We start from the raw sequence: 16838 nt of genomic DNA, 5'->3' as shown, positions 1-16838 counted from the left end.
CCAGCAGTACTGAACACCACCCTGTGCCCACACACTCAACGTCCTGGTGTTCAGCTTGTTTTATAACAGATGATTATCCCTCGAATGCATCCATTTCATGTTTTAAAATGTGGGCAAATGCAACAGGCTACACACTATAGCAGTAAGGATCAGTTTGGATGATGTATCTGTAGTTGTGGTTTTTGCCCCCCTGGTGTCTCTGCAAAGAGTGACCCAGGCCTGTCTCCGGGCAGTGAGGATCACCGTCTCTAGAGTGAGTGGACTTGCAGCTTTGTGCGGTTCTGACTTCAGCCATGCTACAGGCATACACAGACACTTACAGAAGGTCAGTCTGTTTATTGAAACAAGTCGAAAGAGATCATGATCATATTACAGTTACATTTTGGCTGACATTTAACAGTTACGGACTCTAAATGTAGTGTGACTCATAAGTAACAGAAGATTTAAAAAGGAAATGGTATGTGGGGTGTTTGTGAAGAAATAACGTTTTTGATGATATCACTGTCTTCAAAAGGCAGATGTGTTCAGTGTTTATTGCTTACGCTTGCTTCCAGCTTGGCTTTGCTGCAAATCAGGCTGTGCTGGCCAGTGTTTATACAACACCCACGTTTGTCTGTTTTCTTTTCTGTGGTCCAAGAGTTTTCTTACAACTGTGCAGTTCTGGATGATCCAAGAGTGTGTGTGCGTGTGTGGGTCCATGCATGTGTGCCGTTGGGCGTGCTGTGTGTGATTTGTCCATGCATTTACACCTAAATTACTCGTTTTATGTATAACTGTGTGCCGGTACAGAGTTGATTTAAGCATGATGCTAACAACATCAGGTTTCTCAGTATACTTGCTCTGTCCCTTTGACCAATTGGCCTGGAAAGCACGTTGAGCTGGTCAGCTGACAAAAGGGGACACTACTAACCAATGGATTAATAATTGCTGGAGATGATGATTAATATATATATATATATATATATATATATATATATATATATATATATATATATATATATATATGACCTCTATATCTATCTATATACATACACATATATATATTCTGTAAATATATGTGTGTATGTTTATGTGTGTGTGTGAGGACCTGTGTTGTCCACTGCTGTAGTCCGTATCAACTCACCCTTGTATGAGCAGCTCAGACATGCAGACTTATTGTTTTGTCTTCATAAGTGCCACCTGCATCCCATTTTGTGCAGTCCTCTTTTTGGCAGGATCTGAAATAGGAAGTGTTTTAGAAAGGCAATCAATTGTCTACAGCACATTCGAGAAACATTCATATTTCACATTGTAGTGACACCCCAGGATCCAGTGTCTGTAATTACAGAATACAATAATTCGCTGCATGTGTTGTTATACATGTATATTTCTCCAACTGACCTTGATGAAGTATCACTAAAATTTGATTTAGAAAGAACATGCATCTGTATGATATTGTTGTTATCGATAGCACACCTTGTGCATTCTCTTCTGTAAAGAGTCTATCAAATACTGTCCAGAAATGCTCAATTGAATGAATGCAATATCTACTTTAAACATACAAATTTCAACATACATTTTGTGTTCATTGGGCCACTTAATATTTTATTTTTTGCCATTCATGGAGGAACTAGTACAGTTTAAAGATCTTAAGAGCCGGGTTATTTTGTGAGTAAGTCTGAGCCAGAGTTTAACTGAACCTATAAATTAATTTCAATGATATATGTAATTGACTTATTCTTCCTTGTTTTGAGATCAAATACACACTTTTTTTTTCCTGAGTAATGAAAAAGAGCAGGAGTGTTATCAGCAAAACGATGCTTTTGAGCACCATGCCTATGGAGGATGTCTGTGAAGCTTTAGGCCGTTGCTTTTTCACGTCATGCATTTGTCTTCCATACCTTGTGACCTTGTTATTAACCCCTCCACTGCTGCTCTACTTGATCGTAAATGTCAGTGTACCTCACACAGTGACCTGCTCCAGGAAGTAGCAGGAGAGGGGGTTAATTGAAGGCAAGGCGCCCTTCCGGGTGTGCTGAGTCTAATCACACTTTCTGTCTTTTTCTCTTTTCTGGCCACTGTCTTGAACCATGGTCTTAATTTTCACACCCATCTCATTTTTACCCTGCATTGGCTGCTTTTTTTCATTCTCACAACAAATTTGCTGTTATTATTTGTATCTATCTATCTGTCTGTCTTTATATGTCTATATATCAATCTTTGTCTGTCTGTCTGTATCTTTGTTGTTTTAATTTGATTCTCTCTCTCTATCTCTCTCTGTGTCTCTGTATGTGTGTGTGTGTCTTTCTCTCTCGGCTTGTCTTTAATTTATTCCACCTGTCCTATTCACTCCTCACATTCCCTTATTTTTCCTCAGAACTCTCCTTCCCCCGAGCCACCTGTTCTGTCCATCCCCCTAATAGGAATGATTGTTATAGTGGCCCTACTTTGGTGCTGGTGGGCGGAGACTTCATCCTAGAGGGCACAAGGTACCGGTATGCCATTTCTTTACCTACGAATGACAGCCCCCCTCCCCCCCAAACATGTGACTGGAACGTCACCCAGCGGATGGTATCAGTTCTCTTAAGGAAAACAGTAGCTAGTGACTGTGAGCTCACAAGTTCTTGTGAGGATGTTGTGAAAAGATAAATGAATGTCTTGCAATCTGACATAAGGACATTATGGGGGAAAATAGCGAGGAAAAAGATACTGCTGTACATTTACAGATTTTGCTTTTCTATCTTTCAGTTCTACCGTATTATTTATGATATGGTGGTAGCAGCAGTAGTAATAATAATAATAATTGGATTTTTACCCTTTTGCTTCACCAAGACTGCATGCTCCATAATTCATTCATCTCAATTACGGTACTGAAATGGTTTTACAGCAGTTTATCCCTCCAGCGTGTTGTGTCCAACCTGTTGTGCTGAAAATGGAACAAAATATATATACACTCATGCAAAAACTCTAACCGTATATTAGAATACACAGAGTATAATCATATAATTCTGACGTACAGCACTTTTTAAATATGGCACTTTTTAATGTATATTGATTGACTGATTGATTGCAAATATCAGTTTCAATCATCGACCAATTCTCCACAGAGCTATAGTGAGATATGTACAAGCTCTTCTAAGAGACACAGGGAGATGTATCTGGTTATATTATTTATCTGCTTTGAATTTACGGCGTGAACTCACTAGGCCCAAATGGATGACACCATTCGTACACTGACTCAATTGCAATCCTTTCATACCCAGCAGAGAGGAATCTATCACTCACTTGCCAGCCAGCAACAAAGCTCAGATACAAATTGATGTTCATATTTATGAAAGAGTCAGTCCTGGCCTGAAATATCTCATGTGCCCAACTGGAGGCTGCCTTGTGTCAGCCAGGCTTCCAGCTGGTTGGTTCCACAAAAATATATGCTGTGTGTGTGGCGGGGGGTTGGGGTGTGGTGATGCTGGTGGGGGGGTTCTTTCAAATAATATTTTCGAAACATTGTTAAAGAATATGCAAGAATGAGGTATGTATATGGTATGCACACAAGATGGACTACACATTCTATTGGGATAAGGCCATGGATATTTTGAGTCAGTGTTAGGCATGACTTCACAGTTAGACACCAACACACACAGACATCCCCAGCAAAGAATACCTTACAACCCATAAAAATCCCAGGCTCTTTCAGAATGGTGCCAAGAAGACAATTTACCATCACCAGTATGTATAAAAAAACAAGCAACAAATCTAAAACGCAGGATATGGATGTTTTGGAGCCATCGCCCTACTACTGGCACTGTCAGGGGATGTGTTTTCCCCTTGTGTGTGTCTCCTCTGGTAAAGAAAATGGCCAACGCTTTTTCTCCCGACATCTGCAGGGGTCGGAGGGAGCCTGGAGTCCGTTGATGGTGGTGGCTGTAGCTGCGGCCGTGGTGCTGATTTTCCCTAGTCTGACCAGAGCGCTCTCCTGAGGACCTCACAGCTGCCCCTCCCGCCAGCTGTCTTCCTCCGGGCTCAGCACTCCCCCTCCGCATTGCTTTTCTCCCTACACTCACATACTGCCGAGCTTTAGGCCCAGGACTCTCTTTAGTGTAGCTGAGGAGGCTCCGATCTCAGGAACGCCTTCCTCAGAACAGTTGGGAGAAGAGGATTGACTCCGTGGATTGACTGGAAGAACGACTGCCATGTTAGAAATGTAAGCACAGACTTTTTTTGGTTTCCGGATTAGTGGCGGGACACTTTCTCGAAACATCGTTAGAGCATGATTCATCGGGAGAGATTCAGCGAACCGTGATGCTGATCACTGCATATCTTGACATCTAGTCTTATGATCTTGTAAATGTGCTGATCTACCTTTTTTTTTAATTGCTTGCTGCACTAATTCACCATTTCTTTTATTTTTAAAATGGCATCCTTTCTTTCTGCAGAATCACTCGCAGTGCTTCTATAACTACTCTCCTGTGACCAGGCAGTGTACTGATTTGCACGGGACTTTAAATAGAACTGTCTTCATTTTACATGATGCATTGTTCAACAAGGGTTATTTATTTATTTATTTGGCTTCATGTAAAATATCATGTGAAGACAGTGAAAACATTTAAATACTGGAGTTTAAGAACTGGTAGCTAAGTGGCTTAGGACAGAAATTCCCATTACGTTCATAAAAATGTATTTTCCACATCCCAGGGCATGCAACTGAAAACAGGGCTTTACCAAATCCAGACGCAAGAGATCAATATTATATGGCGAAAGATTTGAAACATAAAAACTTGTCACATTTCAGAAAACAAATACAAAATTATCTGGCTCAAGGGAATGAATGCTTTTTTCATCACACATACTACCACTCCTTCTCTTTTAAATGTATAAAAAGACAAAGTTTTTTCTTAGATTTAAAAAACCTTTGAGAGGTCTGTTTATATTCCTATGATGTGTTATAACACTGTTATAAACTCACTGCTTCAGTCACACTTGCCCTTAGCAGTCCCTCTGGTGATATAATTAATTAATTAACCAACAGCCTATGTTTTGTGAGAAAATCCCCACAAATCATGGCTTTGCCAGTGAATAGTTTCAGTTTAACAACCCGAAGTGAAACAATGTATTTCATTTACTCCATTATATTTTCTGTCACATAGTCGGCTATGCCCCATATTCTGTTGATTTCCAGAGCCTTGTAGTGTTACACTGAATCCAGTGTCCACCCAGGCCCTGCGTTTGGGACCAGCTCGCCCCTGTGGCTGTGAATCCTGCAGGTCAGGCCTCACTGCGTCTGAATGCAGCCCATATTTCTTGTGGTGTTTGGCTGCAACCCACCTTTACATCCTAACCCTTCATTGACTCAACTCTTGGCTGCTCCAAGTCATTCTGCGTTGGCTAGCTGCCTTCTTCTTTGTGGCTGCATTTTCCAGTCTGTGGCTCGATGGTTTTCCAGCCAATATCCCCCGAGCCTCTCCAAGCAATTATGGTCCACTTATTCAACTATTCAACTGTTATACCCTATCAATCAATCACCAGCCTGTCGTACTAATGGATTGCTTTCCTATCACAGAAATAATGCAATAAACACATCTGTGCACAGCTGATGTTATCAATCTAATATTAATCTATAATGTAAAATTGATCAAATAATAAAAAGCAATGAGGCAGATGTTAACCCCAAGATTACAACTGAGGAGTTAAATCCAAACACTCTGCCATGTTGAAATTATATTTGTGAGCTGTGGTCTTTTCAGCACATTCCAGAAACTTTTTTTACATAATCTACTTGGTTTTTGGACTGGAGAAAGGAATAGGGATGGATTAGTGACTTGTGCAAGTGTAGCTGCTGGCAGCCGGGACTGTGTCTACAAAAGGCCAAGTGTCAAAGCACACTTAATCTTTAAAGGACAATCCCTTTATATCACATTGTGATGTTTCAATGTGCAGTAAATGAGTCATGACAGTTACCTATAAGTATATATAATAAAACAATTACTATAATTTATTTTTAATGGCACAAAACATTTTAGACCATTACTATGTGTTATTCTTAATGGCACAAAACAGTTAAGCTGACTTGGCACAACTTCTGAGAAATAGTTTGAAACTGCCTGGGGATGTTTGTTAAATATCTACTGAAATAATAACGTTTCTACTTAAATTGGTAATTTAGACAATATTTCTAAGAAAATATGGGTGATTTGCGAATGTATCAGCTATCTTGTAATGTTTCTATGTTCTTTTGCACTTTTTCCAGATCAGATTTGGAATGCTTCGGCATGGTTTGCGAACGATGTTCTGGTCTTCTGTTTTCTCTATCTCTCATTTGAGTATTTTTAATGTAAAGCTAAAATAAACAACAAACAATGCTATATCAGTCTACTAGTAAAACTTTCCCTTAGTTAAACTTTAATTTAGAACAAGTACAGTTGCACCTTGCTGTTAGATATCATAATTAGCCCGTATCTAATTACTGTAGGCTATTCTCCGAGTCAGTTAATTTAGGGCAACCTGGTTTATATCTCCACATAAACCAGGCCAGCCGGTAATTCAGTGTCCACTGTGAATTTGAAAGGTACACCTTGCCTTTCCCAGATGTAGACTTCAGGTTGTACAAAGTGAAACCCACCAGTGAACATCACACTTGACTGATATCGCTGTGACTGATAAACACTTTGTGATGTATCTAGTGTCTCTAAACTTGTATTCAGTCGCCTCAGCCATAACTGTTCATTGTAATTAGGAGGTATTTTCTAGTTAGCCAGAATTGTATACATTATCTGCAAAATGATTGTTTAGATTACTTTCACTGGACTGGCTCTTAGGGCACCTGGAGGCTAAAGACTGAACTATATAGTCATACCTCACAACATTGCTCTGTGGTTAAGAAATCAAAATCCTAATCATAGTTCATTGAGCTGGACACACTATTCTGTAAGCTGTTTTTCTTACAAAAAATGCATCTGTGCTCTTTTTATTTATCCACCTTTTCTAGAGATATCAAATTATTATTATTATTATTATTATTATTAGTAGTAGTAGTAGTAGTAGTAGTCATAGTAGTTGTAGTTAAAGTAGTACTAGTACATCCAAGTTGTATTTTATTATTGAAGTCGCTTGCAGAAGTGAATGAGATCAGTGTCAGTCAGGTTTGTGCTCCAGGCATGTTGCAAGCTCTCCATGTGATGTCCTCATTTACATAGAATATTACATATTTTAGGATAGCTGATATATTATAGATCACATTCAATGTTTCATGTAAAAGTGTTCAGAATAACAGAATACTATGTATAGTAATATATTATCACAACAATCGCTTGGAACAGTGTTTTTCAGTGATTTGTTTTGTTGAATAAATATTGTTCATTAAACTATATTTGATTGTAAATAATATATTATATACAGCTCTGGAGATTTTCCAGAGCTATATATTCTCTATTCGATTCAGCCCAGAGAAAACTGAGCACATTCAAGTAGATTGGTCTGACTGAAGTAAGTATGGCTGTTGAAGCGTGTAATGTTTTCACTGCCACCCCAAACATTTCTGGAATATTAACCGCTTTTTCTAGTCAGAATCAGTGTTAACCAAGCACAGGAATATATATATATGATATGTATGTGTGAGTGTGTATTTATTCAGAATTATCTATATATAGTGATGATGTGCTTTCTGATTAGCATATGTTTCTCCAAGGAACATACTGATATGGTTACTAAAAAAAAAAAAAGTTACATTCTTCATGTGATCCATAGCACTCTATAAATATATTGGAATATTACTTGTTATTTTGTCCACTGGAAACTTTTTGGTTTAGAGAGAACAAACACAACAAAAATCAGCTACACAATTGAATAATAATAAGAACAAATAAGAAAAAATACTAAACAAATAAACCTTCTTTAAAAACATAAAAACAACATTTTAACACATAGCTATTATAATTCTGTGATAAGAGAACACATGTCAATCGGAGTGTTTATGTTTATAATGTTATATGATTAAAATGCTGATGCTGATATATTTATTTTCAGAGTAATTTCTTGTATTATATGCAAACTGAATGAGTTGCAGATAGTATAACAAAAAACAATCAAATATTTCACAATACTTGTATGGTAATGTTTTTAGGCACTGGATGTAATTATATTTTTTGTAAAAAATTAAAAAAGGAAAAAATCTGTTTCACAAATTGACATACTCTTTGACATGTTATGTATATATATACACACATCACATTGTATGGGCATATTCATGTATCCTATATTATCATACATGCATTCTGAAGCCATTGCCAAAAGTCCCATTGCTCCTTTGAATTGTATGAGTACAGATTAATCTGACAGTCTGACTAAAAATCAAGCAAGCTTTGCTTATGAGGAAACAACCAAGAGGGTATATAACACATACAACAATGAGCAAAAAAGACTAAATGTGTCCAGAGTAGATGTGACATGTACTCTTGAGACACACAGAGCTTGTTAAAGTCTTTAAATGGCTACCTAGTATCATGACCTAAAGCGGAGGTCTATGGGACACCATGGCCTACTGCCAATGGGATTATTAGGGTCCATCAATGTTCAGAGCTTTTTCCACCTTGTAAAAAGCTGTGCCAGATAAAGGCAGAGGAACTGTCAATAAACAAATAAATAAACAAATTCATACCGGTTCTTAATCTCTGTTCACAATAAATATTCCTCCATTAATTTCCTTATTTATATAAATCTGGAATGTATAAAAGCACCAATTTGCACAAAGTTTTTTAGCCACGCTGTTTCCTAACCTGGTATGTGAGTCTGTCTCTTGTCAGATCCCTAGGTCTGTCAGTTCAGGTCCAGCAACAGAAACACAACTGCACAACCGTGAAAGGCAGATTTTATACCTTTTATTAAACGTAAGTGATATTAGAATTACTATTTTCCATATGTTGCTGATCATCTTTCTGCTGTGCTTACATCATTATTTTTACCACTGATATTAATGCTATGAAGTTCGAGAATCAAATCCAAACTACACGGCTCTTTCCTTCTCATTATTAAGAGGTTTTGGCTATCCTGTGCCTGTGATAGTACAGCTCAGACAGTTCTGTGAAATCATATATGTGCTAAGCTTTTGTATACATGTTGTGGTAAAATCACGTAGCACAGTAACAACAAAGACAAATCATGAGGAACACGTTCCAGGATACAGAATAAGGACGAAATGCAATATCAGAAGTCGGTTAATAGAAACACCTTAACTCCCCTTGGCTGCAGCTCTTACAGCAGAGTGGAGGTTCCAGGTCACAACGCCTGTCCTTTTTCAACACTTGTTATTTTTCTCTGTACTTCTGCTTTCATTGATTTGACCTGGATTGTAGAAGAGGGAGAACTATGCTCACCCTTCTAATAAAATCTTGTAGGTTCTCCTCTGCTTGTTTGTGATTTGGTTTGACTGTAAATCAATACTGGCTCATTTCTGGGGCAATGACTTCTCTGGCCAATTCTCTAAGAATCTGTTGTGAACAGGACTTAAGTTCTCAAGCCTTTTTAAGTTTTAAACCATGTTTGTATGGTAATGAACAGAGCATAGACCTTCCCAGTTGATTATAAAAATTAATCTTTAAAAAAGCATTAATAACATGGTGGAGAAATTATAAGCATGAACGTCTATGATTGGGAATGCCTGGAGTAAATGTGTGAAATATAATTAAGGCATTATAGAGTAAACATATTTGTAAACCAATGTATCACATATACGTGTTAAAAATCTCTTCTCAAATTAAAGCAGTAGTGCAGGATTCATTCATCACTGTAGTAGCTATATTCTGCTGGTAATATGTTTGCAGTTTGTGTCAATGATAAACAAAACTACTCACAGGGCAGTTTACATGAAATTTTAAAGCTTTATTTCCATATCATTGTATACAATTCATAACTGAATGATTGTAACTTTATGTGAATTCAATGTTGAAACAATATAGAAACTAAGTAATATATCACTACTGTTAAATAAGTGTGGGACTACACACAAGTTCAAGTATAAACATTACACAAAAACTATGATTATCTTCAATAGTTATTAACAAAGATGGTAGAGATTAACTGACGTTGAAACATACTAGCATGAAGTTTGACCTAAGTGTTGCTTTTTAGTTGCAATAGTTATTAAAACGGCTAAATAATACATCTAATTTAAGGAATGTTTTTTGGAATATTCTATACCATTGCACTGGTCATCTTATCGAAATGCAATCATGTTAATTAAACCTACTTTATTTCCTCCTTTATATCTATGTGTGGATGCATGTTGGTTATAGATTATACGTTTAAATTCTGCATGTTTTTGGTAGTATTAGCGTACATTTCTGAAACAGGCTTATGTGACCGTTTTGATCGATTTCAGAAAAGTGCATGTTTTTACTATCTTTTACCGTAAAAGGACAACATAATTTTGAATTCTTCTTCTTCTTATTATTATTATTTTCTTTTTCAGGTAAATGTTTTACTTAATTACTAGAATTAATTCCATTTAATGTACCAATTAAATTATTCAAGATTAATCATATAAACTGCCCTGTTGCTGAAGATTTGCAGCCCAGACTGTGGAGATTCATCCAGTATCCCCACACCTCATACAGCTGATAAAGGTATGGGTGTGACAGTGACTTTAAAATGTAACTAGACTTTTAGCTCAAACCAATATTAAAACTTGCTGAATGTGTATTTGCTTCACTGTTTTATAAACGAAACACAATAAAACAACATAACAGCTACAATAAAACACTTACAACTGTAACAAATAGATGTGTTAAATGACTTGAAACTTGCATTATTAAAATCATGTTTGCGGGTTCATTCTGTACCGTACTGACTGTTGTTTGTCCAGCAGATATGTCAAAGTGTATAAAAAGCTGGCGATTGTCTTTGCAACAGAGCTAAAGAAGTGTAATGTAACGTGTTTTCTAACAAGTGTGTATAACTTCTGAAATGCTACTTTGCTTTTTAGATGGCTTTGCTGTTTTGACAATTTGTGAGTATTTTGGTAATAGGCTGTATATTTTGTAAAGGATCTGACAAATAAAGTAATTTATCCTTACTGTTATCCATGAATCTTCATTATTAATAAAGTTTTACTGTATTTATAGCTTTCACACACACAAACACATATGTGTATGTCATCATCATCACCCTTTGTCAGTCCTATGCTGGATGAAAGCCTCCCCAAGATATTTCCACTTGTTTTGATCCACAATATCACTTCTCCGGGTTGTGCCACCAAAGCTTCTGATCTGCTCACATGGTCTTCTTCTTGGTCATTTCTCATCCGTTCTATAGTTTCTTTAGTCCATCTTCAATCTATATACACCACAGAAGTCAGAAGACGATTCCAGGCCTTCAAGCCTCCATTTGCCCCCGAATCCGCAGAATTCTCACAGCTGCAGTCTGTTAGCAGGCCGATATATTTGGGTATGACATGTGTAGGGGTGGAGGCATAAGATTCAACCCCCAACAGGATATTGTGGCTTCTCTGAAGAAGTGACCAGCTGGATGAGATCATTCACCTATAAAACTGGGGCCCAGGGATTGCTTTTTGTTGCTCAGTTGCTATACTATACTATTCAGTACTGGTGGTCTTCCCCAAACTTGCTGCCCCTTCAATTTACCATCTCACTAGTAAAATAAAAGGCAGCCATTGGCTACAATACAGATTTGTGAACACTCTACTCTTAAACTTCTTACAAAGTGCGGGTATTGGGGCCTCCTAACATGTAAAGAGTTAAGAAGCTGTACATTGTATTTTGGCATTTGTTTATCAGTTTTTAAATTCTGTGGCAGGAAGTCATCGCAATAGTAAATGACATTTAAAATGCAATCCAGCTATAGATAGAAAAATCACTATTAATTTTTGAATTTGTGTTGCCCAGATTGCTCAGTGGTCAAGGCTAATTTGCTGAACACATCATTCATGTTTATTAACTTTTCATTTGCCACGTGACAACACCCACAGAGTGACCTGCTAATGTGAATGATTGATTTGAAATACAAAGCTATACAGAAAACCTAAAAGAATAATAATATTATTTATTTTATATATTATTATTATTTGAAGTTTACTAAAGCCTTGCAAATATGCTTTAAATGGTACAAACTTCCTTCACACAGGAGCTGAAATATGTATACCTGTTACAAAACAGCAGAAATTAGTTACAGAAAAGATCAGTTCTATTTTATCCGCTGAATAAACTTAAAACACTGACTTTTAATAAGTCAAAAGGTTTCAAATGTTTCATTACTTTAAGATAAGTGAATCATAATTTATATTGACAGCAAAGACTACTCAAATAAGAATTTATAGCCTGTGTGTCATGTGACACTCCAGTCAGTCTCAAAGAATTTAGTACTGTAGTAATGATCGCTGGCCAAGCACGGCTGACATTAGAGTATTACACTATTTATATAAACTAGCCACCATGGACACTGCTATGAGCAATTGCTGATTTGTACTTTTTAAAGAAAAAGTTAAAAGAGTATTTGAAAATCATTACATTTGAATCAGCAAATAAGTTTAAACCCACTGACATTTCAACACTCCACATTATTCTAACTGTTAATTTGCAGAAATACTTCTACTATTATTAATGTGACTACCACCACTAGTTTTATTAGGAAATTATGGTAATGATCATTATGTATTGATTTTAAGTAGCAGAATAAATAGTAGTCTTTTAATTACCATAATTTAAAGCATTATTACTGTAAGACCCTATAGTTAACAGACACAATCCTGAATTGTAGACTACAAACCCTCATTGATGTTTTATAGTATGTAGAATTACAGGAATGAAAATCGATCACTTAACAGGAAAAATGAAACAAACTACAACATTTTCAGCTACGTTTCAAAAGAGGCAAAAATGTGTTTGGATTCAAGTTCATTTTTAAAACCTCATTCTCTCATCTCTCCTATCTCTCTATCAATACAAAATACACATAAAATAACACACAAAAACCATACAGCTCTCAATAGAACTTGAACTTGGTTTTTGAAGTATCATTCCATCCGTTTTTCAATTGAAACAAAATTTGAAAGTTAGCAACTCTATTTTGTAACACACATCCTATAGAGTACAAGGTATCAGAGGCTCCTGTGATTTCTGTTGATTCACACAAATACCGGATCACAGGAAAATACACCTTTATTCTTGTACCAGCTGTGGTTGGTTAACTTTAATGCTGCAGTTTTGACTTCAAAGCAGACCTACATCTGGGTGATAACATATGATGGTACTCACACTCTCTAATATATCATTGCTCCCTCTAGATATTATTGCTTTACTATAACACTAACCATGCTACTTTATCGCAATCGTCTATGGTACAGCATCTCGGACCGGCTGTGGCTTGAGATACATTAAAGCTGGTCCATTCAGAACTGAGGCAAACAGTCACAATGTTGCCCATTGTCAGCTGTTCACTAAATGGGCTTTGTTGATTTTACACTGTGATAACTTTAACAAAGAACAACAGAAGAGGAAGGGCTGAGGTGTCTTTACAGCACTCTTGGTCACTGAGCAGTTCAAACGCCAGAGACCACAGGGAAGGGAGGAATTAGAGCAACAAGACATTAGGGGCATTGGCCCAAGATCTGTGTAACCATTTGGTAGCATTTGTCTCAATGAATGGAAATCAATTTTATTTGACTGGATGTATATAAATGAGCTTCTCTTGTTTTTTGTTTGGTTTTATCTATGTAATCTAATGTATTAATGTTCTCATTATAATTTAAGATATGATTTCCACATTCTGATTTTTGATCCATCTTCCAAATCATGTCATAGAATTTTAACAAAGTTTTAACTTCACCGGTTAATAAATCAGGCTTTTAAATTAGTTCAGGGAACTATAGTTTTCTCCAGTTATGTGCTTTAAATTAGAAATGAAAGTATCTTATAAGGAAATTGCTTAGGTTTCTCCACAGATCCTTTGCTTTATCACATGACAAGCTTATAAACAACAGAGAAACTGTTTTAATAAACTGACAGCTGGTCAATGTTGCTTCTTCATAACCACGTGTTCTTGTATGGCTACAACAGTTCATTTGAAGCTGTTAATTTATTTAAAAAATGTAACATTGTCTAATGAAAACATGATCTATAGATTCTATACTGAAAAAGACCCACATCATTTTCATCATGGACTAGTGGGTTAGTTTTCACACGTCGCCTAGTCTACACATGCAAGTGTACAGTGACAGTCTAGTTTTGAACACATTTTAAATACGTGTATTTTCAGATGTCTTTCAAATGATGCCATTTACAATTACAGTCTATATTTGACCTTCAATTCCAATTTACAGAAACATGCATCACATATCATACATATGACATATATTACAAATTGTTTGTGTGTGCATCTAACACAAGACTATTTCATATTTTCTCTTCCCGAAATTGCAGAGTCGCAAAAGTGAAGACTGTGATTCATCAGACGCGCTTGTTTATCAGCTTTGTTTATTAACGAGACATTTTTCACTGTGAGGTGAAACATTGCTGGGGGACATATGTATGACGCAAACCTCATGGTTTAATAAGTGGCACCCACTCCAGAGGCGATGTATGACCTCACAGCTAATAATGCCCGGCTCCTAGGCTTCTGCAGTTGTAGAGAGAGGGGCAGACAGATTCCTCTTGTTTATCTTCCTGCGTCCAGAATAGAATATGATGGCAACTCAACTGGGCATCCACTGAGCGTCATATATGTGCTTTACTCCACATGAGGACACTTACACCCCCTATTAATACGCCATTCAAACTGGTCACACACCGCACTAAGTGAAATCCCACATACATATAATATGATCAGACATGAGCAAAACCATAACTAGGGCCATGTAGTGTTGTTGTCGTCATTTTCCTTTCCCAGTAGTATTGTCAAGCCTTTCTGACCCCCCACCACCGCGCACACACTTAGCTGTCACAGCCCCCCGGCCTGCATTTGGAGTAGCTAAAAATAAAACCAGTTATCACCGCGGCCGGAGCCAATGACGGCCCCTTCTATCCTTAGTACCCAATCGAGTCGCATATTATTATCTCAGTAGCATTAGAAAAAAAAAATACCCATCCTTTATGGTCATGGCAGAGGCATTCCGGAGGATCTTTTTAAACCCCCGTCCCCCCCGCGTCTCCATTCAGTTACATTAACACGTCTCTTCTCCTCTCACCTCTACCGCAGGAGCCCCTTGTATGAAACAAGGCAGAAGAAAAGCTGGGTCTGCTCTTCTAAGCCACACTGGTCTCTTCAGACCGAGCTCACACATCGCCAATTAAAACGACGAGGACTGCCTGCCTTTCCCAAACTGAGAGCCGGAGTCACAGCTGGGATTGACAAGAGCAAAGGGGGACAAAAGAGAAAAAGAAAAGACAACTTTTGAACTTTCCCCAGCGCGCCTGGCACTGCCCTGCGAAGCCCCTGCCCGCCTCGCCTCGCCTCTCCCCCGTGTGCCGCCGACTTCACACCGTATAAAACCGCGGCCGAGCAGCCCGACACCATGATGAGCAACAACACTTACTACGACCCGCAGCCTCCGATCTACCAGGGCTCCCACAGCGGCGAAGAGCAGGAGGAGATGCCCGCCACCGAGAAGGACCTGGCCGAGGACGCCCCTTGGAAGAAGATCCAGCAGAACACCTTCACCCGGTGGTGCAACGAGCACCTGAAGTGCGTCAACAAGAGGATCAACGACCTGCAGAAGGACCTGAGCGACGGGCTGAAGCTCATCGGGCTGCTGGAGGTTTTGAGTCAGAAGAAAATGTACAGAAAGTACCACGCCAGACCCAACTTCAGGCAGATGAAGCTGGAAAACGTGTCGGTGGCGCTGGAGTTCCTGGATCGGGAGCACATCAAACTGGTTTCTATAGGTAAGCGGGTTGTTTGACCAGTTTGGCCTGCGCTGTAGTGTGTGTGTTTGATTGTGTGCGGTTGATGGACGAGGGAAAGATGACATTTTGGTTCGTGGTTGCGGGTGTATAAAGTTAGCAGGCAGCGGGTTAGAGGGCGTCCTTGAGTCGGCCGGCGCGTCTCAGCACAGCCGCTCTCCTCGGTGTGGCTTCTTATGGGCGACCTGAACACACCCTGTGCACTTCTTATTACGACTTTAAAGTATGAAGTTGAAATTAAGTAACCTTTCCCAACAGATACAAATCCGAGTTTTCCAAAGACGAGTGTAGAAACGACGTATTTCAAACTCTTGTCTTGCAAGTCGTCCCACACACGTTTGTTTGGGCGGCTTGTGTTTCAGTCAGGCGATTCATTTGCCCCGGCGAGAGGATTTTCGTATTATGTTAGAGGAAATAAATAGGTTAGTAACCACGAATTATGCTGGAACTAAAGGAGTAGCATTGGTATGTCTGTAATGTAATAGAGATGATCTGATTTAAGTATGTGCAGTCGCTGAATGGGACAGAATAAAATTAACCTTTACATGCTCTACATAGAGAACATTGTTCATTATAATTTAATCATTTTTGTCACTTTGGAATTTAATGATTTGTGTCATTTTGTGACGCATACTGTAACATTTGACGTATTATTCTTAAACTACATTTACTCAAAATTCATTCTTTTAAATAGTATTAAATGTACTGCCACACTTGGCACAATTGTGGTTTCTTATGAAGTAACTTGTTTATCTCTGTTTATGATATGAATGCAATTAGGATAGAATAGAATATGAATAGAATATTTTGCATCACCCGATTGGACATGTCTCTATTAAAAGCAAATGTATAATGTGATACAAAAATCCTGCGATATGAGGTAATTAAGAACAATACATATTAAAACTATAATTGCCTTTTTTTAATTAAAAAAGAGAACAACAGCAACTAAAATTC

The 16838-nt window shown here is 37.8% G+C and overlaps 2 protein-coding genes and 1 long non-coding RNA gene across 9 annotated transcripts in view; 2 read left to right on the top strand and 1 right to left on the bottom strand.

The window, feature by feature from the left end:
* ccdc136b (coiled-coil domain containing 136b) overlaps window positions 1-11057 on the top strand; it is a 33787-nt gene extending 22730 nt beyond the window's left edge. Inside the window, exons 8-9 of one of the 3 annotated variants that reach the window (XM_066704966.1) lie at window positions 2324-2468; window positions 3864-11057. In XM_066704966.1, coding sequence (XP_066561063.1) covers window positions 2324-2458 — 135 coding nt within the window. In that variant the 3' untranslated portion in view covers window positions 2459-2468; window positions 3864-11057. The remainder of the gene's footprint in view (window positions 1-2323; window positions 2469-3863) is intronic. The other 2 variants (XM_066704965.1, XM_066704964.1) reach the window with 2 other exon arrangements.
* Window positions 1071-15602, bottom strand: LOC136750149 (uncharacterized). Its single transcript, XR_010816826.1, has 3 exons — window positions 15515-15602; window positions 2795-2905; window positions 1071-1217 (listed from the first exon to the last, which is right to left on the bottom strand). It is a non-coding gene; the product is annotated as an uncharacterized LOC136750149 (long non-coding RNA).
* The window catches only part of flncb (filamin C, gamma b (actin binding protein 280)), a 60800-nt gene continuing 59060 nt past the window's right edge, over window positions 15099-16838 (top strand). For 2 of the 5 annotated variants that reach the window (XM_066704960.1, XM_066704958.1), the window contains exon 1: window positions 15100-15863. In XM_066704960.1, coding sequence (XP_066561057.1) covers window positions 15494-15863 — 370 coding nt within the window. In that variant the 5' untranslated portion in view covers window positions 15100-15493. Of the gene's footprint in view, window positions 15864-16838 lie in introns of all 5 variants that reach the window. The other 3 variants (XM_066704962.1, XM_066704961.1, XM_066704963.1) reach the window with 2 other exon arrangements.

The sequence above is a fragment of the Amia ocellicauda genome, chromosome 5 (genome assembly GCF_036373705.1).
Source record: "Amia ocellicauda isolate fAmiCal2 chromosome 5, fAmiCal2.hap1, whole genome shotgun sequence".
Taxonomy (NCBI): Eukaryota; Metazoa; Chordata; class Actinopteri; order Amiiformes; family Amiidae; genus Amia; species Amia ocellicauda.
This window is presented reverse-complemented; position numbering and strand designations above follow the sequence as displayed.